The 27,415-nt window shown below is 46.7% G+C and overlaps 1 protein-coding gene across 3 annotated transcripts in view; it reads left to right on the plus strand.

Annotated features, from left to right (window-relative positions):
- LOC116988000 (ras-related protein Rab-37-like) overlaps window positions 1-17,823 on the plus strand; it is a 159,459-nt gene extending 141,636 nt beyond the window's left edge. For all 3 annotated transcript variants that reach the window (XM_033044387.1, XM_033044389.1, XM_033044388.1), the window contains 4 exons: window positions 3,266-3,331; window positions 13,838-13,894; window positions 14,831-14,907; window positions 16,998-17,823. In XM_033044387.1, coding sequence (XP_032900278.1) covers window positions 3,266-3,331; window positions 13,838-13,894; window positions 14,831-14,907; window positions 16,998-17,103 — 306 coding nt within the window. In that variant the 3' untranslated portion in view covers window positions 17,104-17,823. The remainder of the gene's footprint in view (window positions 1-3,265; window positions 3,332-13,837; window positions 13,895-14,830; window positions 14,908-16,997) is intronic.
- Window positions 17,824-27,415: the final 9,592 nt, after the last annotated feature.

A 27,415-nucleotide genomic window follows, 5' to 3' on the forward strand; every position in this document is an offset into this window, starting at 1 on the left:
CAGATGCTGCCTGACTTGCTGAGCATTTCCAGCATGTTGTATCTTATTTCCAGATTTGCAGCATCTGCAGATTTTTTGCTCTGCTGGCTTGCAGCATCATTCCTTTTACTATATTGCACAATTTTAGCACATTCTGGGGTATTTACAGCCATTGAAGTTCATTGTTTGGAAGTATGATCACTCAGAATGCAGGGCGGTAATGGTCAGACAGGAAGATGGTGAAGGGTCGGTGATAATGAGGAGAGGGATTTGCTCAAGGTGAGCCTGGACTCGGGAGAGCTGCCAAGCACATCTGATCTCTCTGCATTCACACCTCATCTGGGCTGGTCCTCTCTTTCGATATGAACCACACACACAGTACTGATAGTCCAAAATCAAACATCTACCCTTCCTGACCCCAGCACTTGCCCTCCTGAGCCCAGCATCATGACCTCAGCACCTCCCTTCCACGACCCAAGCTAGTTACACACTCTTGACTTGACCCTTGACTCTTAACTTTTGATTCCACCTGCGGCACCATTCTGCACTCCTCCCAATTTTCATGGAGAGGCCAACACCCAAATTCCTGAGAGGTCAAGAAAGAAGAGGAATTGGAATAGTGGAACCTGCAATTCATCTCAACGCCAACTTAGAGAGAGGAGAAGATGAGAGAGTTTCAACCATCAGCGAAGCATTTGTTTACTGGAGTACTGCTGTCAGCCTTCATTTGTAGATGTACCCCTGTTGAGGCTGATTGCATAAATGTCAAGGCTCACTTGAAGAGTTTCAGTACAAAAGGTGACACAGATTGATAGGCAAGTGACGTCAAGCAGACAGGCATGAGCAAACTGAATGGGACCAAGCTGAGGAAATTCAACAGCACGGCAGCATAAAAGGTCAGGTCCGAGAGATACAAAGCCCCCTCACTGTCTCCAAGCTCATTACTTAATGAGCTGCAATCACGGCTCGAGCAGTCAGCTCTCAGAATAACGTACGCCATTCTCTTTATCTGTTTCTAAACGAAGTGTGCAGATGAGTCAGGCTCGTTTGAAGTGATGCTAAATTTATCCCTCGCTTCACCTTTCAAACACAGCGCACATTTGATCGCCATTTCCTGAGTTTGTTTCCATCACTCTCCTTCCTAAAGGGTCTGATTCCCACCAGAACAGGAGGACATTCGGCTCATCCAGTGTGTTCCAAAGTTCAATTCGATCAGAGTTGACCAGTGCCTTCGCTAACTCTGCATCAGCAACGTTTACAAAACTAATCCATCAAATTTCCATATGAAAAATGTGACTGATCTATGAGAGGAATTGATCGGGTCGACTGCCAGAACCTGTTCCCCGCGATAGAAATGTTGGAAAAAACTAGACAGTGCAGCTTTAAAATAAACTGGGGAAGGTTTAAAGGGAGAAAGACACAAAAAGCTGGAGTAGCTCAGCGGGACAGGCAGCATCTCTGGAGAGAAGGAATGGGTGACATTTCGGGTCGAGACCGTTCTTCAGACCCGAAACGTCACCCATTCCTTCTCTCCAGAGATGCTGCCTGTTCCACTGAGTTACTCCAACTTTTTGTGTCTATCTTCGGTTTAAACCAGCATCTGCAGTTCCATTCTACACAAAAGTTTAAAGGAGATGTGCGGGGTAATTTTTTTTACACAGAGGGCGATGAGTCCCTGTAACGTGCTGCTCGGGGTGGGAGCGGAGGCAAGACTATAGCTTGGAAAAGATTCTCTTTGGGCCCTTTCTAGTCATCTAATTGTATGCCAGATAGCAGCTGCACATGCATTTGGTAGGTTAGCAGAAATCTATACTCCCTAATCTGCTACTCATTGAGGGGACTGAGCACGGAATCCATGCTATTTTTGCTGTGGGTCTCTATGACAGGACAATGTAGGGTGACCTTCACTCAGGCTCTGGGGCCAACAGTATACAGAGCAGAGCAGTTTACAGAGGCGTATAGAACAATATGCAGTGGCCTTGACTCTTCCCCTTGACCATATGACTGGGCAGTACAGGGTGTCCTTCATTGTGGGGACATTTGATAGCAGTTTCATAAAGTAATGGAGTCATATAACACGGAAACCAGCCCTTCGGCCCAACTCATCAATGCCAGCCAAAATGCCCATCTAAGCTGTGCCCACCATCAAAGAGTTCTACGGAAAACAGGAAACACTGCTTCCAAAAGGCAGGTGATATCATCAAAGAGCCACACTAGCCAGGCCACGCTCTCATCATGCTGCTGCCATCAGGACCAAGGTACGGGATCCTGAGAACCATTGCCTCCATGTTCAAGAACAGCTTCTTCCCATCAAACATCAGGTTCTTGAAGTGCTGTGTGCAACCCAAACCACAACCCTACCTCAGCAACGATCCACTATGGACTATGTATCGGATGCACCATGTACTTTGGTTTGCACTATTATGGTCTGGTTGAATGAATGAATGATGCGTTATTGTCACATGTAGCTGGGGTACCTGGGACATTGTGAAACACTTTGTTTTGCATACAACCTAGGCAATACCTAATATTACTGATCATTTGCGGTCTTATTATCTGTGTGTTGTTGCATTAATTTGCATGTAAAGCTGCAGCAAGCAACATTTCATTGTTCCATACCCTGTACATCTGACAACCAAGCACTATTGACACTGGACACAGTGACCTTTGGACCTGCTCTGGGGCCATTTGATGAAACAGTCAAAGAAGCTTTACTCTATCTGACCATTGCATGACCTGGACTGGGAGTAATTGTTTGGGCAGACAGTTATTCTTCACCTTGTGCCTTACCCTTGGGCCTAATGACCTGTAGTTGCTGGTGACATAACTTTAGAGATATAGCACGTAAACATGCCCTTCGGCCCACCTAGTCCGTGCCGACCAGCGATCCCTGCACACTAATACGTTCCTACATACACTAGCGACAACTTACAATTTTACCAAGTCAATTAGCCCACAAGCCTATACATCTTTGGAGTGTGGGAGGAAACTGGGACCCTCAGGGAAAATCCATACAGGTTGCCGAGAGAACGTACAAACTCCGTACAGACAGCACTGGTAGTCAGGATCGAATCCGGGTCTCTGGTACTGTGAGGCAGCAACTCTACTGCTGCCGTGCCGTGCCACCCCATAATTATGATCTGATGGTCATCATATTGGAATGTCGTTTCCATAACGCTCTGGATTCATCAGAGATGCCTCGAGCATTTTGTAACTTCCATTTAATACACATAAATATGTTTTTAAAGAGCATTTTTTTCAACATTGTATCTGTCCAATCTTGCAGGCCTGGTTAACAGAAGTACATGAATATGCACAACAGGATGTGGTCATCATGTTGCTTGGTAACAAGGTGGGTACTTACTGTTCCAACTTATTTTATAATGCTGTGTAATTGAATTTTAACGAACTGTCACAGCCAGAATCTCAATTTAGCTTGTGCACAGGAAAGAACTGCAGATGCTGGTTTAAATCGAAGGTAGACACATAATGCTGGAGTAACTGTGGGTAAGGCAGCATCTCTGGAGAGAAGGCCTCGGTGATGTTTTGGGTCGAGACCCTTCTTCAGACTCAATGTTGCTTCATTATTTCCCAAGGGAAAGCACATAAAGGTTTCATTAAACACAAAGCTGAATGATTAGTCACCTTAACCGGAGAAACATGGAAAATAGGAACTGGATTAAGAATTTCAAGGTTTCAAGGTCAGTTTATTGTCACATGTACCAATTAAGGTACAGTGAAATTTGAGTTCTATACAGCCATACTAAGTGAAAAGCAACAAGACACACAACCATATAAAAGTTACCATAAACATCCACCACAGTGGATTCCACATTCCTCACTGTGATGGAAGGCAACAAAGTTCAATCTACTTCCTCTTGTTCTCCCGCGGTCGGGGCAGTCAAACAATCCACAGTCAGGGCGATTAAAGCCCCCGCAGCCGACGATCGAGACCCCGTCGGGGTGATCGAAACTCCTGCGTCGGGGTGGTTGAAACTCCCTCCGCAAGCATGGAACTCCCGAGTCGGCCTCTTCCTACCAGAGACCGCGGGCTTCACAATGTTAAAATCTTCAGCACTTGAAGCCTGCTCCACCGTTCAGTATGATTGTGGTTGATCATCCAAACCCAGCTGCTGTTCCTGCCTTCTCCCCTTATCCCTCAATACATCAATGCTTTTGCTGCCTCTCACTTCAAATATGTGACCAATGTAACTCAGAGGCAATACTGAAGCATTTGGAGTACGTCAGCTAACTTTCTAAAATCCACAAGTTAGACATGGCACTGTCGGTTTTAACTGAGCACCAAATGCCAAGCTGTTAGATCAGTACCTCATCTGGCCTCAGTGCCATTTATCTGAGTCAGCTGCTCAGTAATAAGGGCTCCTAATCGCTGGAAATGGGTGAGCTGTTCCAGTGTAAGCTTTGACGCACTCCATTGTCACACAGTGTGGGACAACCAACACAGACTATGTGGTACCGTATTTGTGGCACTGTATTTGTGCAGAGGTATGGTTTTGTTTAGTTTACAGATACAGTGTGGAAACAGGTCCCTCGTCCACACCGACTGCCAATCACCCATACACCAGTTTTGCATCCTACACACTAGGGACAATTTACAGAAGCCAATTAACCTACCAACCTGCTTGTCTTTAAAATGTGGGAGGTAGCCGGAGCAGCAGGGGGAAACCTACAGGGAGAATGGACAAACTCTATACAGGCAACAGCTGTAGTCAGGATCGGACCCGGGTCTCTGGCACTGACTTGGCAGCAACTCTGCTGCTGCACCACTGTGCCGCCCTATAGGGTGATGAACGCTGCCCTATAGGGTGATGAACGCTGCCCTATAGGGTGATGAACGCTGCCCTATAGGGTGATGAACGCCGCCCTATAGGGTGATGAACGCTGCCCTATAGGGTGATGAACGCTGCCCTATAGGGTGATGAACGCCAGTGTTTATGATCATGATGGGCATCTACTGGAGAAATTGATTTAAAAAAGTGAATGGTGAGAGCAGATCAACCTAGACTGTACATTAAAGTTCAAAATGAGGTGGGATGTCATACTGTGTGATATCAGAGAGGGTGGGGCTGTATAACTGAACGTCTGATGTGGCAGTAAACTGAAGTCCCATCACATTGTCACCATGTTTCAACAATGCTTTCATGTCTAAATACATTTTATAGTCACAGGCACATAGCTCCCAAAACAGATCGATCGACCCACCAAGTCCACATTGCACTGACCCCTTTTGATTCTCCGCACAATCCCATCAATTCACCCCAATTCTATCGCTCACCTACACATTCGGAGCCGGTTATAGCGGCCATTAACTTAGCAACCTGCACTGCACTGGGATGTGGGAGGAAACGGGAGAGCCTGGAAAAACCCTGTGCGGTCACAGGGAGAACGTGCAAACTCCACACAGACAAGACTGGAGGTCAGGGTTGAACCATGGTCGCTGGAGCAGAGGGGCATCAGCTCGACTAGCCGTGACACTGTGCCACTGACACTTCCCCAGTCTTCAGACTTTTTGGAATGTAGGAAGGAACTGCAGATGATGCTGGTCAGTGTGAAGAAAGGTCACCCATTCCTTCTATCCACAGATGCTGCATGTCCGCTGAGTTACTCCAGCATTTTGTGTCTATCGTCAGACTTTTTATCCCAGTCTAATGATGTTAAGATGGACATGCTCTTTACTTTCGGATAAGGGGAAGAATGAGGGCCAGGGCAGTTTACTGTTCTGGATGTCAGATGTGGGAGGTCATGGAGTCTGAGTGCCCTCCAGACGTCCACATCTGCGCCAGGTGCGTCGAGATGGGGCTCCTAAGGGACCGTGTTAGGAACCTGGAGCAGCAACTCGATGACCTCTGTCTGGTCAGGGAGAGCGAGGAGGTCATAGAAAGGAGTTACAGAGAGGTGGTCACTCCAAGACCACGGGAGGCAGACAACTGGGTCACAGTTAGGAAGGGCAATGGGCAGTGGCAGGGACTGGTGAGTACCCCGGTGGCTGTACACCTTGAAAATAAGTACTGATGTTTGAGTAAGGGTGGGGGAGACAGCCTACCTGGGGGCAGCGACAGCGGCCGGGCCTCCGGCACAAAGACCGGTCCGGTTGCTCAGAAGGGTAAGGAAAAGAAGAGGAGGACAATAGTAATAGGGGACTCTATACTCAGGGGGTCGGATAGGCAATTCTGTGGACGCAGACAGGAGACCCGGATGGTAGTTTGCCTCCCTGGTGCCAGGGTCAAGGATGTGTCTGAACGTGTCCAAGATATCCTGAAATGAGAGGGAGAGGAGCCTGAGGTTGTGGTACATATAGGCACCAACGACATAGGTAGAAAAAGAGAAGAGGTCCTGAAAGAAGAATTTAGGGAGTTAGGTAGAGAGTTAAGGAGAAGGACTGGAAAGGTAACAATCTCAGGATTACTGCCTGTGCCACGCGACAGTGAGAGTAGGAATGGAGCGAGGTGGAGGATAAATGAGTGGATGAGGGACTGGTGCAGTGGGTATGGATTCAAGTTTCTGGATCATTGGGACCTCTTTTGGGGAAGGTGCGACCTGTACAGAAAGAACGGGTTGCACTTGAACTCGAGGGGGACCAATATCCTGGCGGGGAGATTTGCAAAGGCTACTGGGGAGACTTTAAACTAGAACGGTTGGGGGGAGGGACTCAAATTGGGAAAGCTAGCAGTCAGTGTGTGAGGCAGGAGGCAGAGAATGGTAGCACTCTGACCCAAAATGTAGGGGAGAATGAAGAAAAAGACAATAAACAGAGAATAAGAGAGGGTGGGTTTCTTAAATGTGTATATTTTAATGCTAGGAGCATTGTAAGAAAGGTGGATGAACTTAGAGCCTGGATTGACACCTGGAAGTATGATGTTGTGGCGATCAGTGAAACATGGTTGCAGGAGGGCTGTGATTGGAAACTAAATATTCCAGGATTTCGTTGCTTCAGGTGTGATAGAATTGGAGGGGCAAGAGGTGGAGGTGTTGCATTGCTTATCAGGGAAGATATTACAGCAGTGCTTTGGCAGGATAGATTAGAGGGCTCGTCTAGGGAGGCTATTTGGGTGGAACTGATAAATGGGAAAGGGGTAGCAACACTTATAGTGGTGTATTATAGATCGCCAAATGGGGAGCGAGAATTGGAAGAGCAAATATGTAAGGAGATTGCAGATATTAGTAGTAAGCACAAGGTAGTGATTGTGGGAGATTTGGGTACACATGAGTATGTGGTGTACGTTTAAGGGTCTACTGTATAACCTTCAAGAAAAATTTATTCCTATGAAGAAAAAAAGGGGTAAGGGTAAGAACAGTCAGCCATGGCTCAGTAAAACTATAAAGGATAGTATTCGGCTGAAGGCAAGGGCATATAAGGTAGCCAGAGATAGTGGGAGGGTAGAGGATTGGGAAGCATTTAAAGGTCAGCAAAAAATAACTAAGAGATTAATTAAGACGGGGAAAATAGACTATGAAAGGAAATTAGCAAACAACATAAAAACTAATAGTAAGAGTTTTTATAGCTATATAAAAAGAAAAAGGGTGGCTAAGGTGAACGTTGGTCCATTGGAGGGTGAGACTGGAGAGTTGTTGGTGGGGAACATGGAAATGGCAAAGGCATTAAACGAGTATTTTGTATCAGTCTTCACCATAGAAGACACAAAAAATATTCCAACGCTGGATAAACAGGGGGCGGTAGGAATGGAGGAGCTAAATACTATTAAGATCACCAAGGAGGTGGTATTAGGGAAATTAATGAGACTGAAGGAGGATAAATCCCCTGGGCCTGATGGATTACATCCAAGGGTCTTGAGGGAGATAGCGGTGGGGATTGTGGATGCATTGGTGATAATTTTCCAAAACTCCCTGGAGGCAGGAACGGTCCCAGTGGATTGGAAAATGGCCAATGTAACACCTATATTTAAAAAAGGAAGTAAACAGAAGGCGGGTAACTATAGACCGGTTAGTCTAACATCGGTGGTGGGTAAAAGTTAGAGACAATTATTAAAGAAACACTAACGGGGCACTTGGATAAACATGACTTCATCGGACAGAACCAGCATGGTTTTGTGAAGGGGAAGTCCTGTTTAACGAATCTGCTCGAATTCTTTGAGGAAGTAACAACCCGGGTGGATAAAGGGGAACCGGTGGATGTGGTATACTTGGACTTCCAAAAGGCTTTTGACAAGGTGCCACATAAGAGACTATTGCTAAAAATAAAAAATTATGGGATTGGGGGTAATATATTAGCATGGGTAGAGGATTGGCTAACAAATAGGAAGCAGAGAGTGGGGATAAATGGTTCATACTCGGGATGGCAACCGGTAACTAGCGGGGTTCCGCAAGGGTCGGTGCTGGGACCCCAGTTGTTCACAATTTATATAAATGATTTGGAGGAGGGAACCAAGTGTAATATATCAAAATTTGCGGACGATACAAAAATGGGAGGAAAAGTAGGGGATGAGGAGGATAGGAAGAGTCTGCAAAAGGATATAGATAAGCTAGGTGAGTGGGCAACAACTTGGCAGATGAAGTTTAATACTAATAAATGTGAAGTCATTCACTTTGGGAAAAAAAATGATAGGGCAAGTTATTTTCTAAATGAGGAGGAGCTGCGTTGTAATGCAACGCAAAGGGATCTAGGGGTATTAGTACATGAATCACTAAAAGTTAGTATGCAGGTGCAGCAAGCAATCAGGAAGGCCAATGGAGTTTTGGCCTTTATTGCTAGGGGGATTGAGTATAAAAACACGGAGGTCTTGCTGCAGCTGTACACAGTATTAGTGAGACCACATTTGGAATACTGTGTACAGTTCTGGGGTCCATACTTAAGAAAGGATGTACTAGCCCTGGAGGCAGTGCAGCGAAGGTTTACAAGATTAATTCCTGCAATGAGGGGATTGACATATGAGGAAAGGTTAAGTAGGCTGGAACTCTACTCTTTGGAGTTTAGAAGAATGAGAGGCGATCTCATTGAAACATATAAGATCGTGAGGGGCCTTGATCGGGTGGATGCACCGAGGATGTTCCCAATGATCGGGGAAACTAGAACTAGGGGACATAGTTGCAGAATAAGGGGGGGCTCTTTTAAAACGGAGATGAGGAAGAACTTCTTCACCCAGAGGGTGGTTAATTTATGGAATTCACTGCCCCAGGGAGCAGTGGAAGCAGAAACTTTAAATATATTTAAGACTAAAATAGATGGTTTTTTAGCTGCCAAGGGGATAAGGGGCTACGGGGAGAGGGCAGGGATATGGACCTAGGTATGGTTAGTATAGTAAGACCTGAGTGATCTCCTGGACAAGTGTCGATCGCCTGGATTGGGGTCGGAGAGGAATTTCCCGGATTTTTTTCCCGAATTGGACCTGGGTTTTTATCCGGTTTTTTGCCTCTCCCAGGAGATCACGAGGTTTTTGGGGTGGAGAGGGGTGATAGCGGTATAAAGGGGAGGGTAGTGTCTTGTGTTCTGTGTCTTGTGTCTACTGTTTGTGGGTAAGTGTGTCTGTTTAGTGTTCAGCCATGAGCGAATGGCGGTGCGGGCTCGACGGACCTGGTGGTCTACTCTCGCACCTACTTTCTATGTTTCTATGTTTCTATTTCAATTTTCCACACATAGACTGGGAAACACATTCTGTAAATGGGCTGGATGGTTTGGAGTTTGTAAAATGTGTGCAGGATAGTTTTTAGCAGCAATACATAGAGGTACCTACTAGAGAAGGGGCAGTGCTGGAACTCCTGTTAGGAAATGAGACGGTCAGGTGGCAGAGGTATGCGTTGGGGAACAGTTCGGGTCCAGTGATCACAATACCATTAGTTTCAATATAATTATGGAGAGGGTCAGAACTGGACCTAGGGTTGAGATTTTTGATTGGAGAAAGGCTAACTTTGAGGAGATGCGAAAGGATTTAAAAGGAGAAAATTGGGACATTTTGTTTTATGGGAAAGATGTGGAAGAGAAATGGAGGACATTTAAAGGTGACATTTTAAGAGTACAGAATCTTTATGTCCCTGTTCGGTTGAAAGGAAATAGTAAAAATTGGAAAGAGCCCTGGTTTTCAAGGGAAATTGGACACTTGGTTTGGAAAAAGAGAGAGATCTACAATAATTATAGGCAGCATGGAGTGAATGAGGTGCTTGAGGAGTATAAAGAATGTAAAAATAATCTTAAGAAAGAAATTAGAAAAGCTAAAAGAAGATATGAGGTTGCTTTGGCAAGTAAGGTGAAAGTAAATCCAAAAGGTTTCTACAGCTATATTAATAGCAAAAGGATAACGAGGGATAAAATTGGTCCATTAGAGAGTCAGAGTGGACAGCTATCTGCAGAGCCAAAAGAGATGGGGGAGATATTGAACAATTTCTTTTCTTCGGTATTCACCAAGGAGAAGGATATTGAATTATGTGAGGTAAGGGAAACAAGTAGAGTAACTATGGAAACTATGAGATTCAAAGAAGTGGAAGTACTGACACTTTTGAGAAATATAAAAGTGGATAAGTCTCCAGGTCCGGACAGGGTATTCCCTAGGACATTGAGGGAAATTAGTGTAGAAATAGCAGGGGCCATGACAGAAATATTTCAAATGTCATTAGAAACGGGAATAGTGCCGGAGGATTGGCGTACTGCGCATGTTGTTCCATTGTTTAAAAAGGGTTCTAAGAGTAAACCTAACAATTATAGACCTGTTATTTTGATGTCAATGGTGGGCAAATAAATGGAAAGGATACTTAGAGATAATATATATAAGCATCTGGATAAACAGGGTCTGATTAGGAACAGTCAACATGGATTTGTGCCTGGAAGGTCATGTTTGACTAATCTTCTTGAATTTTTTTAAGAGGTTACTCGGGAAATTGATGAGGGTAAAGCAGTGGATGTTGTATATATGGACTTCAGTAAGGCCTTTGACAAAGTTCCTCATGGAAGGTTGGTTAAGAAGGTTCAATTGTTGGGTATTAAAGGTGGAGTAGCAAGATGGATTCAACAGTGGCTGAATGGGAGATGCCAGAGAGTAATGGTGGATGGCTGTTTATCAGGTTGGAGGCCAGTGACTAGTGGGGTGCCACAGGGATCTGTGTTGGGTCCACTGTTGTTTGTCATGTACATCAATGATCTGGATGATGGTGTGGTAAATTGGATTAGTAAGTATGCAGATGATACTAAGATAGGTGGTGTTGTGGATAATGAAGTAGATTTTCAAAGTCTAAAGAGAGATTTATGCCAGTTGGAAGAGTGGGCTGAAAGATGGCAGATGGAGTTTAATGCTGATAAGTGTGAGGTGCTACATCTTGGCAGGACAAATCAAAATAGGACGTACATGGTAAATGGTAGGGAATTGAAGAATGCAGTTGAACAGAGGGATCTGGGAATAACTGTGCATAGTTCCCTGAAGGTGGAATCTCATGTAGCTAGGGTGGTAAAGAAAGCTTTTGGTGTGCTGGCCTTTATAAATCAGAGCATTGAGTATAGAAGTTGGGATGTAATGTTAAAATTGTACAAGGCCAATTCTGGAGCATGGTGTACAATTTTGGTCGCCTAATTATAGGAAGGATGTCAACAAAATAGAGAGAGTACAGAGGAGATTTACTAGAATGTTGCCTGGGTTTCAGCAACTAAGTTACAGAGAAAGGTTGAACAAGTTAGGTCTTTATTCTTTGGAGCGCAGAAGGTTAAGGGGGGACTTGATAGAGGTCTTTAAAATGATGAGAGGGATAGACAGAGTTGACGTGGATAAGCTTTTCCCACTGAGAGTAGGGAAGATTCAAACAAGAGGACATGACTTGAGAATTAAGAGACAGAAGTTTAGGGGTAACATGAGGGGGAACTTCTTTACTCAGAGAGTGGTGGCTGTGTGGAATGAGCTTCCAGTGAAGGTGGTGGAGGCAGGTTCAATTTTATCATTTAAAAATAAATTGGATAGTTATATGGACGGGAAAGGAATGGAGGGTTATGGTCTGAGTGCAGGTAGATGGGACATGGGGAGAATACGTGTTCGGCACGGACTAGAAGGGCCGAGATGGCCTGTTTCCGTGCTGTAATTGTTATATGGTTATATGGTTGTAAGCCAGCACCTGCCATTCCTTATGTGTCCATACTCTTTACTCTGTCTTTCTTAACTTCATTGCTTTCCAGGTTTGTATTTGCCGCTCCACCTATTGTTTATGGCACCTGCCCCTTAACCTCTCACTCAAAACCTTAAGTGATATTGGCTGCATTTGTACAAATTGCTGCGAATCATTTGGCATTGGCCAAATTTCCTCAGAGTTCGTAGAAGTAGAGACATTGGTGTGCTTTGTTCCACTATCTGTCACAATTTGTTTCTACAGTCCTTCAGAGTAAACTCATCCAGGATATATGTTGGTCATTAAATAATCGAATAAATTTGCATAGATCATCAATCTCGCGAAAGTAATGAAGACAAAGTGGCTGGAAGTAATTTTTCTAATCCAATTTATCCTATCTATCTAAGGTCATATTAGAATAAAATACTAGAATCTCTCTGTATTATCACGTCTAACTCTATCTCCATTCTACACTATTTTTTAGAGTTTGTAGATGTAGCGCGGAAACATGGCCCTTCGGCCCACCGAGCCCACACCGACCAACAAACCCCGCACGCCAACACTATCCTACACGCACTAGCGACAATTGACATGTATACCAAGCCCATTAGCCTACAAACCTGTACGTCTTTGGAATGTGGGTGGGGATCCCGGAGTAAACCCACGCAGATCGTGGGGTGAACGTACAAACTCCGTACAGACAAGCACCTGTATTCAGGATTTGTAGCGCTTAAATTCTCTTTTTTGTCTTTTGCTCTCATTCAACACAGCACAGTATGTTAACTAAGTTTAACACGAACAAAATGTTTAATAAAACATACAACTAGGAACAGGAGAAGGCCACTCAGCCCCTCAAGCCTATAGTGTCATTCAATCATTCCATGGCCGATCTAACAGTAACCACCACTGCACATTCCCACCTATACACAATAATCTTTCACCATTTTTATACCATAATTCATATATCTCTGTCTTGAAGACATTTAGATGGTCAAACTTCGAGGAAAGCTGTTTCAAGACCTCAAAGCCCTGAGAGAAAGAAAACATATTTTAACTGTGACTTAAATGGATGGCCCCTTATTTTTAAACAGGGACCTCACGTTTTAGATTCTCCAACAGCAAGAAACTACCTCTCCCCATCCAACCTCACAGATGCTGCTTGAACTGTTGAGTTCCTCCAGTGGCTTGCGTTTTACTCAAGATAGACACAAAGTGCTGGAGTAACTCAGCGGGTCGGGCAGCATCTCTGGAGAAATAGGATGGGTGACGTTTCTGGTCAAGACCCTTCTTTAAACTAAAGAAGGACTTTGTGTCCATCTTTGATATAAACCAGCATCTTCAGTTCTTTGTTTCTGCTTTTTATTCATGTTTAAATCAAGACCACTCTCACTCTTTTCAACTCCAGCCAATCTACGCCTAGCCTGAGCAACCATTCCAATTAGACGACCCAACCATTCCAGGTATGAGTCGAGTAAACCCTGTCTGAACGGCTGCCAATGCATTAACATCCTTCCGTACATAAGGAGAGGGGTACAATATGTAGAACTCCAGCTGTGGTCTCACCAATGTCCTGAACAACTGAGGCATCAACGTCCTACAGTTGTGTTCAATACTTTGCACTAAATGATAACATTCTGTTTGCTGCCCGCAGTATTGTGTACCTGCACTCTTGCCTTTTGTGGATCGCGCATTGGGATTCCTATTTAAGTTATTCCTACTCGAGTTGACTATTATGTCACAGGATAACCTACTGTTCAAATGCTTGACATCCATCCTGAATTGATGTGTTTTATTGTTGCAGGCTGACATAACAGGTGAGAGGGCCATCAAGAGAGAAGAAGGAGAGAGACTGGCCAGGGTAAGGTGAACACTCCCCCCATTCAATTGCACAAAATCATGAACTTGCATCTCATTTCCTAGAATTTAACTGTACAAGGTTCAATATTGCCAATACAAGGGATTCCACATGCTGGAACCTGGAGCAACAAAGACAAACTGTCGGAGGAAACAATGGATCAGGCAGCATCTGTGGAGGCAAAAGGATGGTAAACGTTTCGGGTTGAAACTGAGAGTGTGAAGGGAAGATACTATTAAGAGGGTAGTGGGAGGGGGAAGGCAGGAGCTGGTAGGTGATGTGGAACCAGATGAGGTGGGGGAAAATTAGACAATCAGAGCCACGTGAGGTAGGAGGAGGTGGTTGGAGTTTAAAGCCCAAAGGCTAGTGGGTGAAAGGTGGAAACAGATAAAGGACGGATGATAGGCAGATGGAACCAGGTAGTGAAGGGGATAGGAGTGGATGGGTGTGTGGGTGATAGGTGGGGGGAACCAGATGAGGGAGGGTAATGGATCAGGGTAATAGGGAGGGTGGCAGGAGGAAAAGGTGAACATTGTGAGAGAGAGAACATGGGGGGGGGATTATTTTCACCTCCAAGACTGCAGGCCCAGGTTGTTGAGCACAAACTCCGACTGACAATCCAGTCCTGCGATGCTGCAGGTGTCGGCCAGGTGTGATACGAAACAGAGATCACACTGAGGGCCACAAGATCCCGTGGCAGCTTTGGAAGTTGATGCGTGTCTACATATTTATCCCTCAAATAGGATCAGCAACATAATGCAATCTGTTTTTGAGATCTTGCTGTCTGTCATTGGCTGTTATGCTTCCTATTTACACCAATAACTGCTCTTCCAAATACTTCATTGGCTGTAAAAGGGGATTTATGAGGTTTTGAAGGCATCATGTAACTGATGTTACAACTGATTGCAAGATAATGAGTTCCTTCTTTCTGATCCACAGGAATATGGCGTTCCTTTCATAGAGACCAGTGCCAAAACTGGCATCAATGTTGAACTAGCATTTCTTGCCGTAGCAAAGTAAGTTGTTATTTAATTTGCGTTTGTGAAGTGGGCGGCAAGGTTGTTTTTATTACCAAACTCTAGTTGTTCTGAGGGTACCCAGACAGCACGGGCTCTGAGTCGGAGAGTGGTTATGAGGCCATTCAACTCTTTGAGTCTGGACTAGTTCTATGTGGGGACCTTTGGCCTAGTCCCACCTCTATCCTCTTCCCTCGTCCCTGCAAATTCTCTCACTTATGATTTTTATTCAGTCCCATTTTGAACGCTGCCATTGAATCCACGTCAAAGATAGTCCGAGGGTTTCCAATGAGGTGGATAGCACTCCTGTGCTACCATGTACCTCATTGGGGAACCTCAGGCTATCTTTGATCAGAATTTACTGGACTTTATCTTGCAGTAAATATTATTCACGTAATTCCCTTTGTCATGTGTCTACGTTCAAGAAGGAACTGCAGATGCTGGAAAAGCGAAGGTAGACAAAAGTGCTGGAGAAACTCAGCGGGAGCGGCAGCATCTATGGAGCGAAGGAAATAGGCAACGTTTCGTTCCGAAACGTTGCCTATTTCCTTCGCTCCATAGATGCTGCCGCACCCGCTGAGTTTCTCCAGCACTTTTGTCTACCATCATGTGTCTAAACACTGTGGACGGCTCGATTGTAATAATGTATTGTCTTTCCACTGACTGAACAGCATGCAACCAAAGCTTCTCACTTTCCCTAAGTAAATGTGACAATAAACTAAACTAAACTAAACTCTATGACCAAGGCAGTGCATTGCAGACCCCAGCCACTCAGCGAGTGAGAATAATTTTAATTTGTGTCACTGTTTGTTCTTTAATCTTCATTCGATGTTCCTCAGTGTCTGACAGATGGCACAATGGGCTAAGTGTTCGGCTGGCAACCGGAAGGTAGCCGGTTCGAATCCCGCTTGGAGTGCATACTGTCGTTGTGTCCTTGGGCAAGACACTTCACCCACCTTTGCCTGTGTGTGAATGTGTGTGAATGTGTGTGAGTGATTGGTGGTGGTCGGAGGGGCCGTAGGCGCAGATTGGCAGCCACGCTTCCGTCAGTCTGCCCCAGGGCAGCTGTGGCTACAGAAGTAGCTTACCACCACCGAGTGTGACTGAGGAGTGAATGAATAATGCGATGTAAAGCGCCTTGAGTATTAGAAAGGCGCTATATAAATCCCATCCATTATTATTATTATTGACCTCTCTGCCAATGCAGCAGCTTTGACTCTGTCTGAGACGGTCATGGTCTTGAACACCACGACTGGAACTTCATATCTCCCCACAACCTTCGCTTTTCCAAGGCGATTCCCAGCTTCAGTCAATCCTCATAAATTCCATGATTCCTGGAAACATGTCTGTAAATCTTTTCCGTGTCCTCTCCAAATAAAGTGTAGCATCTGGAACCAAGCACTGCACTCGAATTGTGGCCGAACTAGTACTTTAAAAAAAGATTCATACTGACCTTCTTGCCCTTGTTGTCTGTGCCCAAATGCCCCTGTCCCACTTATGCCCCTGTCCCACTTAGGAAACCTGAACGGAAACCTCTGGAGACTTTGCGCCCTACCCAAGGTTTCTGTGCGGTTCCCGGAGGTTGCAGGTAGTGGAAGCAGGTAGGGAGACTGACAAAAACCTCCGTGAACCGCACGGAAACCTTGGGTGGGGCGCAAAGTCTCCAGAGGTTTCCGTTCAGGTTTCCTAAGTGGGACAGGGGCATTAGCTGTAAAGCTCACTGTTCTGCGCACATTTGAGCAACTTTCTCCATCTGACCCTGCCAAATCCCTCTGTTCTTGCACCTTATTTTTGAATTATCCCTGTCAGTTTATATTGCCCCTTCTCATTCTGCCCACCAAAATGTAACACCTCACATTGCCCAGCATTAAACTTCCATCTGCCACCCCTCCCTCCTCCCATTCTACCAGATGTTCCAGTTGCCCAGTTGGGTTGAGGTGAATGATTCAGTCCCACTGTCTGATGGATCCATGGTTCAATGGGTTGTCCTTGGAAAGAAGAAGATCCTTTGCCCAAAGCCCAAAGCAAGGGCTTGTTAGAAAACTGACCCCAATTACCTGTAAAGTAACAAACTCACTGTTTCTTTCCAGGGAACTGAAGCAGAGATCTGCCAATCAACCCAATGAGCCCAAGTTCCGAATCCACGAGTACATCGAATCTCAGAGGGAAAAGTCAAGATGCTGTGGGTTTGAATAAGTGGCTGACCTGGTTGGAGGACTCAGGGTGTGGAGCAGTAATCAGCTTCACCAACTGACTGTGAAACGTGCACCATTTGTAAACCACCAGTCACTCTCAGCTTGGTGTTTAACTTAACCGCCCTGCACCCACCCATGCCCTTACCCATTATATATTACCTCCTTATCCGCTCTGTGCCCATACTGCCCCTTTAGCCTCAAAGGCCTGGGGTAACTCAGCAGCTCAGGCAGCATGCCTGGAGAACATGGCCAGGGAACATTTCGGGTTGGGATCCATCTTCAGATCCTGATCTGAAAAGTCAGTTATCCACGTTCTCCTGAAATGCTCCAGACCATTGTGTCCTTTTTTGAAAACTAGCATCTGCAGTTCCTGGTTTCTCCATGTCCTTAGCTATTTGGGATGGATTCCTTCCATAGCCATCCTCTGAATCATCCCAATCCTTACCCATCCAGTACCTGCCTCATACGTATCACCCTTACGTTTACTGACCTAAAGCTTCCAGTCTACAAACACTAGTTTCCCTGACATCCCTCCTCCCCACTTTTGTAACTCCTTCAGCTTGAACAGCTTTAACACCCCAAGATACAACTTCCCTCAAAATCTATCCTCGGGCTATTCTCATTGTATTTTAGCTGTGCAGACCCAAAACTCTGGAGTTCTCTCCTCACCAGCAGGTGTCCACTCAATGACCAAGCACATTGTGTGTCCGGGATATCATTAGGAAGTGGGAATAGGCTGGGAATGTTCAGGTCTGTGCCAACCCGTCAGTCATTCATCCCCCTGCTATGAATGGACCTCGACCCTTCAACCCAACAACTCACTTTGAAGCAACTAAATGCACAGGGACCTATGGGCAGCACCTCCTCCTCATGTGACCTGGGCTGAAGCAGCTTTTAGGCACTGATCTCAAACTTGATCTTGAGAGGAATAGATCGGGTAGATGCACAGTCTCTGGCCCAAAGCAGGGGAATCGAGAATCACAGGACATAGGTTTACGGTGAGGGGGGAAAGATTTAATAAGAACCTGATGGGTAGCCTTTTCACACAAAGGGTGCAGGGTGTGTGGAACGAGCTGCCGGAGGAGGTAGTTGACGCAGGTACTATCACAATGTTTAAGAAACATTTGGACAGGTACATGGATAGGACAGGTTTGAGGGATATGGGCCAAACGCAGGCAGGTGGGATTAATGTAAATGGGCCATGTTGGTTGGTGTGGACAAGTTGGGCTGAAGGGCCTGTTTCCACACTGTATGACTATAACGATGCATTCAGCGGTAGATAGATTAGATTAGATAGAGGCTGGGTTACTGGCTCACCAGAATAACTCCAGAGACAAAGGGTTAATTATGAAGACCTATGAAGCAAGATTGCAAAAGACCGGAATCTGAGAGTTTGAAGATTGTGAGAGGGTAGGTTAAAATCTAGTTGTTCATGTCGGCAACGACTTCACCACACAGAGGGGACTGGAATTCCAGGATGGGAATCAAGTGGAAATTTTAAAACAGAGATCTATTTTTTTGTTGTGATGAAAACCAATTGGTTCTAATGGACTTAGGATGCACATCAGCTAATTGAAAGGCAGAATAGGCTTGAGGGGCTGAATGGCCTCGTCCTGCTCCCATCTAACTTATCAGTACATCCAGTCTCATCTACTTCAGGTGTGAACACAGCATGAGTGCAGGCCCTTCATCCACGCACCCAGACAGTGGGAGGAGGGAACTGTACCTGCCCCTGCCCCGTATAAGGAGCCCGAACACAGATGCTGTTCAACCAACATTAGACCCGACTCCTTTCCAATTGCATTGACCACCACAGATCCTGCTCAGCTGCAATGTGTATGATCTCTGCACAGCCTTCAATTAAATGAACAACGCCCAGCTTCAGTGTGGAAACGAGAGCTGCAGATGCCAATTTACACAAAGGGACACAAAGTACTGGATTAACTCAGCGGGTCAGGCAGCAAGTCTGGAGAACATGGATAGGTGACGTTTCGGGTCAGAACCCTTCTTCAGACTCAGTGGACGGGTGCTGACTGAAAGGTCACCTATGATGCCGCCTGACCTGCTGAGTTACTCCAGCATTTAATGTCCAGCTTCACCTCCTCACCAGGTAACAGTTTCTTCAGGCTCTTTGCTCCAAACTCTCTATCATGCCACCAATGTATATTTCTGCTTTTAAGCATGATTTAAACTGAAGTTTCATCCCAATGGTCACCAGCGGCTCAATTCGTTTGACAACATCTAGAGAAATTATAAAATGCCTTTTTAACCACGAGGTGAAATTATTGTATATAAAATGCTCTTTGCTTGGTACTGGGCAATGAGATTGCTGTTCTGATGTTTAAACTGGGAATGCATTTGTTTTACATGTAAGTTTCTTCAGTCATGTAGCTTATGGAAAAAAATGGTGCCTACAACAGGAAGTGAAGTAACAGTATTTCCTGGAAAGTGTCCTTTGACCTCTTGCTGAAAGTGGCGAAGCCTTTCATCACAAAATGCTAATGCAATGTTGGCATCTCCGCCAGAGTGCCCCAGATGCCTTGCACCTTGCCATTAATCATGCTCTTGTGTTAGATTTGCACCATGCCCCCCTTTCCCCAGGGTGCGTGTTGACATCCCGTGACAATGTTGTGTGAGAGGCACACAAGACAAGATGGTGACAGAAGGAACTGCAGATGCTGGAGTCTTGTGCAAAAACACACAAAGGTGTTGGAGGAACTCAGCGGGTCAGGCAGCATCTGTGGAGGGAATGGGCAGAGGAAGAGATGGTGTCTTTACTTTCCACAGGGCAGAAGGTGCAACAGCAGACTCATGTGAGCGGGGCGACAGGGAGATTACTTCTCACAGAGTGAGTTGCCCTTGTGTGGAAGGTGCAGGGGGCACGTTAGTATGTTTGGAGGTGGGATGGCTTGTAGTTCTTATGGAAGAACCGACATAAGCACTGATGCAGTGTTTGTGTCTCTAAGGTAATTCTGGATAGAATGCTAGCCTAGTACCGAGCCTAGGATTCAACAGTGTAATACTTGCATGGGACAGGTTTCCTCGTGCAAAGTTTGGAGATGTTCTGGAGAAAAGGGCGGCACGATGGCGCAGCAGTATTGTTGCCTTACAGCGCCAGAGACCCGGGTTCAATCCTGACTACGGATGCTGTTTGTGCAGAGTTTGAATCTTCTCTCTGTGACCAAGTGGGTTTTCTCCGGGTGCTCGAGTTTCCTCCCACACTCCAAAAACATGCAGGTTTGTAGGTGATTTGGCTTGGTAAATTTGTAAATTGTCCCGAGTGTGTGTAGAATAGTGCTAGTGTACTGGACATGGACTCGGTGGGCCGAAGGGCCTGTTTCCGCGCTGTATTTCCAAACTAAACCAAAAGAGTGTTCACCTGCTCCAGGGACACAGGCCGTGAGTGAACAGTTCACCATATGGATGAATGAAGGGGAGCAGGTTCTGGATCTGACTAAGGTCAGTGAATCTGAATAAGGGGGTGAATAAGGTTACCACCTGTGGTGTGTCTTACCCCAGAGTCCAGCACAGCTGAGACACACACACACACACCCCGGTCAGCCGCTGTGGATCCGATTCCAGCTTCAGGTTCACGGCCTTATCCCAGGCTGGCTTCCTGGCGGAGTGGTGAGGGAGCGCTCCCTGACAAACCTCTCTCTCTCTCGGGTGGATGTGCAGGATAATAGATCACCGTTTTTGTTTTGGGTTACCTTGCATTGTAAAAGTAATTCCGTGATATTTTAATTTGATAGTTTGTAGTATCATCGACGAGCCTACCACTTGGTCCAAAGTATCTCGCTTAGTGTAAGAAGATAGACACAAAAAGCCGGAGTAACTCAGCGGGACAGGCAGCATCTCCGGAGAGAAGGAATGGGTGACGTTTCGGGTCGAGACCCTTAGTGTAAGGACAGGTGAGGGGGTCTGTCTTTTTTTTTCCATTCCAAGGAATTTATTCACCGATTGCATATTACAGTTACCAAAAGTACAAAAATGTTCAATGGTCACAATACATCAAGCAGTCATTATAGTACAACGGTGCAATCTTTATCTACAATGCTCTCGACCCGACCGCCCGTGGCAAGTAGCTCCAGAGTCCCCGTGGACATTGCGTGTTCCCTCTACAGGGACACGCGAGCACGGACGTAGGCCCCGAAGATGGTGTGACCATCGACCGCCCGCTGCCTGGACCCGCGAATGTCCATCTTGGCCAGGCCCAGGAGCAAACCGACAGGGAGATCCCACCTTTCCAGATGGCCCTCCCCACTCCCTGCCCCGTGCCCAAACATCAGGATGGTGGAAGTAAAATGCAACCAAAACTTGAGGAGCAGCCGCTTCAGATATTGGTGCAGGGGCAGCAACCGCTCACACTCCATACACACGTGGAACACGGTCTCTTCCTCGCTGCACACGTTGCAGGCGGCTGGCGAGTCCGTGAACCGACTCAAAAGTTTATTACACACCACGGCTCTGTGCAACACTCTTCACCCCAGGTCCTCGATGCGAAGGGGGAGGACTACCTTGTGGAGAGAACTCCACTGGGGACCGACAGGGGGTCTCTCTGTCTCTGTCTCTGTCTCTCTCTCTCTGTGAAGAACCCAGTCCGTGAAATAAAGTTGGTCATAGTCAAACAGCACGGAAACAGGCCCTTCAGCCCAACTCGTCCATGCCGACCAAGATGTTGGTTAAAACCTAACGTGCTGGAGTAACTCCATGGGTTAGGCAGCATCTGGAGGGAATGGAGAGGCAACGTTTTGGGTCAGGGTCCTTCTTCAGACTCTGGCTGTTGGTTATGTGACAGATTAGATTCACTGCCACTCGCTGGTGTTTGCCTCGAGTCCACCCTTGGGGCAAACACTTGCCGAGTTGTGGAGGGGGTCAGAGGGAGAGATTAGTGCGTTTGGGTTGTTCACGGTGAGAGTCACTGTGTGAGTTCAGACCCATCCTTTAACCACTGTGCCGGGCCGGGTAAAGGTGACCCCCTCCCCCTCGCTCATGGCTCCATCCCAACACACAGGGCCCCTCCATTTCCTTCCCCCCGCCCCGTCGCATCGTGTTGTTGTTTGATGAATAAAGTACCTTGTTTGCCATCACTGACTCGCTGTTTCCCTGCCGCCCGATCCTCTCGGCTCCTGGGGACGGGTCGGTTTTCGAAGCCCGCGGCCGCGTGGAGTTACCGACGGTGAGTTGGGTGGTAACTGGGGACCCGGGCAAGCGATCGGCCCCGCCGCTCTGCTGGTGGGACGGTGCATACACACACACACACACACACACAGGTTGCCCACGCCACATGTAGCCCCCGTTCAGGAGAGGGAACAGCTGCTTTCGGTGGTGAGATGGAAAGATATTCAATGCCCTGGGATGTGAAACTGAACACAGGTCGGTGCTGAGCTGTGGGTTGAAAGGGGGAGCAGGAGAATGTTCAACCACTATGTAGCTAGTCCAGCGTGTAGCCCACACACACTCTCTTTCCAAATAGTGAAAGGCCTGGATAGAGTGGATGTGGGGAGGATGTTTCCACAAGTGGGAAAGTCTAGGAACAGAGGCCGAGGCCATAGCATCAGAATAAAGACATGTACCTTTAGAAAGCAGATGAGGAGTTTCTTTAGTCAGAGATTGGTGAATCTGTGGAATTCATTGCCATAGAAGGCTGTGGAATCTAAGTCAATAGATATTTTTAAGGCAGAGATTGACAGATTCTTAATTAGTAAGGGTGCCAGGGTTTAAGGGGAAAAGGCAGGAGAATGGGTTTGCGAGAGAAAGATGGATCAGCCATGATTGAATGGCGGAGTAGACGTGACGGGCCGAATGGCCTAATTCTGCTCGTATGATTTATGAACTTCCTCTGGGACTAGACCACCCAGTGGTTGAGATCCAGGTGAATTACAAAAGCTTGAATCCAGAAAGGTAGTGCCTTTTGTAGTTGAATAATACATGGATAGTCCCTGCTAGACTATCACACGATTAAGTTGGCCAAGCAGTGGTCTGATCAGGCTGGTTTTGGCGATCAAGGTGTTTGATAGGACATTATTAATTTGCTGGTGAGAGACATAAAAAGCAACAATACCTCAGCGGGTCAGGCTGCTTGTCCGCTGAGTTACACCAACTGTTTGTGTCTATCACCAGCAAATTAATGGTGTCGCTGGTGTCCAATCAAACACCTTGTCTATCTTTGGTTTAAACCAGAATCTGCAGTTCCTTCCTAAGCATTCATTTGTTGCTGGCGGTCAGAATTAAGTGGCGATGACTTTAACCTCACAGCTGGGGCCTGTAGTTGAGAGGAACACACGGGAGAAACACTGGAACTCTCCCCCAAAAACAGGTAGTGGAGACAGGAGGATCGACGGAAGCTTTCAAAGTCACGGTTAGCAGATCGCGTCGCGAACAGTATCGAGGAATGTGGGGCAGCAGGTAAACGGGTGAGATGCAGATCAGACCCGTTCCAATGGCGTGGAGGAGCAGGCCCGACAGGCTGTGGTGGTGCTGGTTTAAACCGAAGATAGACACAAAAAGCTGGAGTAACTATGCGGGGCAGGCAACATCTCTGGAGAGATGGAATGGGTGACGTTTCGGGTCGAGAACCCTTCAGACTGGTTCGGGATAAGTGAAACGAGAGATATAGACGGTGATGTGGAGAGATAAAGAACAATGAATGAAAGATATGCAAAAAAGTAACGTTGAAAAAGGAAACAGGTCATTGTAAACTGTTTGTTGGGTGGAAATGAGAAGCTAGTGTGACTTGGGTGGGGGAGGGGTAGAGAGAGATGGAATGCCAGGGCTACCTGAAGTGAGAGAAATCAATATTCATACCACTGGGCTGTAAGCTGTCCAAGCAAAATATGAGATGCTCTTCATCCAATTGTTTAGCCTCACTCTCTGACAATGGACGAGACTGAGGACAGAATGGTCTGTGTGAGAATGGGAAGGAGAATTAAAGTGTCAGCAACTGGGAGATCAGGTTGGATCACGCGGGCTGAGTGAAGTTGTTCCGCAAAACGATCGCCCAGTCTGCGTTTGGTCTCGCCGATGTAGACCACAGAGTCCAGTAGGGAGGCGGGCCACGTGCACGAGCAGCGGCTCAGGGTGAGCCCGGACATCCCGGCACCCATGACATCTACCGTCCGATCCGGCACCGGGGACAGATGCAGTCCGCTTTGGCATTGGGGAAATCATCCCGCGGACCGTAGTTTGATGCCCTTAGTCTGGTTTATCACTATTTCTCTCGGAACCCCTAGCGACCTCTTGCGGAACCCTGGCGTTCCGGGCAACATCGGCAGAGAAACGCTGGTCTAACCTGTCCAATCCCTTTAAGAATTTTGTTTCGATAAGATATCCTCTCATCCTTCTAAATTTCAGTGAATATAAGCCCAATCAATCCATTCTTTCATCATATGTCAGTCCCGCCATCCCAGGAATCAACCTGGTGAATCTACACCACTCTCCCTCAATAGCAAGAATGTCCTTTCGCAAATTAGGAGACCAAAACTACACACAATACTCCAGGTGTGGTCTCACCGGGGCCCTGTACAACTGCAGTAGGACCTCCATGCTACTATACTCAAATCCTCTTGCTATGAAGGCCAACATGTAATTTGCTTTCTTCACTGCCTCCTGTACCTGCATGTTTACTTTCAGTGACTGATGTACAAGGCCAACCAGGTCTTGTTGCACCTCCCTGTTTCCTAATCTCACACCATTCAGATAATAATGTCTTCTTGTTCTTGCCACCAAAGTGGGTCACCTCACATTTATTCACATTATACTGCATCTGCCCACTCACCCAACCTATCCAAGTCACCCTGCAGCCTCATAGCATACTCCTCGCAGCTCACAATGCCACCCACCTTTGTGTCGTATGCAAACTTGGGGATGTTACATTTAATTCCTTCGTCTAAAACATGAATATGTAAATAAAAACATATGTAAATAAAAAAAACACCTTTTAATTCTGAGGCTATGACCTCTGGTCCAAGACTCTCCCACCAGTGGAAACAACCTTCCCACATCCACAATATCTATGCCTTTCATTATTCTGTAATGCCCCTGTCCCACTTAGGAAACCTGAATGGAAACCTTTGGTGACTTTGCGCCCCACCCAAGGTTTCCGTGCGGTTCCCAGAGGTTTTTGTCAGTCTCCCTACCTGCTTCCACTACCTGCAACCTCCGGCAACCACCTGCAAAATCCAGGAACCGCACGGAAACCTTGGGTGGGGCGCAAAGTCTCCAGAGGTTTCCGTTCAGGTTTCCTAAGTGGGGCAGGGGCATTAGTGTCAATGAGGTCCCCCTTCAACCTTCTAAACTCCAGAGGCCCAGTGCTGTCAAGCTCTCATCATATGCTAACCCACTAACCTCAGTTGGCTTAAAGGAGGAGAATAAGTTGTGCAACCCAGCGTCAGGTGAAACCATCTCTTTTATTTAAACAAAGCATCATAAAACTGCTCATGTGTAACTTAAGCCCCTGTCCCACTTAGGTGATTTTTTTCGGCGACTACGCTATCGCCACATGGTAGCAGGGTGACGTCTGTATGGTCGTGACGTAGCTTGTCTCCTGTCGTAGGTGGTGTCGTAGGTTGTCGCCAGGATGACACAGGTTGTCGGCAGGTGACGTTGGTTGTCGCCAGGTCCGTTGGCGACTATCTGCTTCAACCGGCGACAGGTGCCGGTGACTGAATTGTCTTCAGTTGTCACCGACAGGGTCGTTGCTTGTCGTGGGTGGACGTAGGTTGACTTCGGTTGTCGCCTGTGTGGTCATAGGTTGTCGTAGGTGGACATCCTAATGGGTCGCTGGTTGTCGTAGCTTGTCGTAAGCATTGTCGTGGGGGGGGGGGTCCAGTCGCCAGTTTTTCGACGACCTGCTAAGACAATGACAGTCGCCTAAGTGGGACAGGCCCTTAAAGCTAAGATTTAGTTCAATGAACTTTTTGCAACTTTGTCGGCGGCAGAAACGTGGTGACTCTTGTGTACTGTCTAGGTGGGATCTGCTGTCTGATTTTACCGGGTCGTATGCAAAACAAAACATTTCATGCTTTGAAATGGTGCATGTGACAATAAAGTATGATTGAATCAATGAAACATCAGCAGGGTCGGGTGGGAAGGAGTCCTTCTCTCTGTCGCTGTGAATTATTCGGACTAATAGAGCCCCAACTCCTGTCTTCAGGTCCTGGTCAGCAAGCAATTTCTGGGCTCCAGGCCTTTTTGTGAGCAGACCATGTACAGACCAGGCGACAGCAGAAGAGGGCAGGTGAGAGTTGTACGGGCTATATCTGTGGTGCAGGAGGCAATGAAGGCCCTTAGCAGGAGAGGAAATAGGAGCGGTGACAGAGAGAGCCAGGCACTTGGGGTCTTCCGGCTGCGCTGGTTATGCTGCTTCTGTGTACAGGTCCACCACCGATGTTCCAGCAACTGGTGGTCTGGCACCTCCTTTAATCCAGATACAATAATGAGAGCGCGCTTGAAATCCCCCTCCCCTCCCCCCCGGAGGTCCCCCCGAAAATGTGGCATCTTGGCCGAATGTGGTGGCCGATCTCAACCTCATCGCGATTGGCGGGGCAAATTTGCTGCCTGAAGCCGGGTTTCTGGGACTTGGACCCGGCCAGAGCCGTTAGATCCGTTCCCATAGCCGGCTTTGCGGGCCAGTATCTCACCCCCCCCCCCCGCTGAAAAATCAGTGGTGGACCTGTAATATCTTATCCTGGCCGCTCACACAGAGTGAATTTGTTGCCTTAACCCGGTCTGCCTTAAGGGCCTGTCCCAATTAGGAGATCTAAACAGCAACCTCTGGTGACCTTGCCCGCCACCCAAGGTTTTCACGAGGTCACAGGAGGTTTTGGTCACTCTTCCTAATAGTCGAAAGTGGTTTCCGCGTGGTCGAGGCTTCATCTAGGTTGCTGCCATTTTTTCATCATGATTAAAACTGGCCTCGACTAAAAATAGGTTGCTGTTTTAAAAATCGATAATTTTGTGGTCGCAAGTCTAGTCGTAGCCGGTTGTGATGTTCGTCAAAGGTAATATCCCCGGGGTGGGAAACAAAAGTCAATAAGCATGTGACCTCTGTCACTCCTGGCCGTTCTCAATCACAGTTCAGGGGGGATTCGTATAAAGTTTTTAAATCCTCTTGCAGCACATTCATCAGGTTATCATTACTGTCCAATCTTCTCTGCTTCACCCACTGACACCTCTTCTTGTGCTTTCCCTTCTGCCTTTCTTGAAAGGCTGATGAAGCAAAAGGGCTGCTGACAGCAGTAGATGTACTTTTTGTAACATCCACCCAACTAGTTCCTTCACTGCTCGCATGGTTCAGAATGATTTTTTTTTTA

Source organism: Amblyraja radiata, chromosome 26, assembly GCF_010909765.2.
Source record: "Amblyraja radiata isolate CabotCenter1 chromosome 26, sAmbRad1.1.pri, whole genome shotgun sequence".
Taxonomy (NCBI): domain Eukaryota; kingdom Metazoa; phylum Chordata; class Chondrichthyes; order Rajiformes; family Rajidae; genus Amblyraja; species Amblyraja radiata.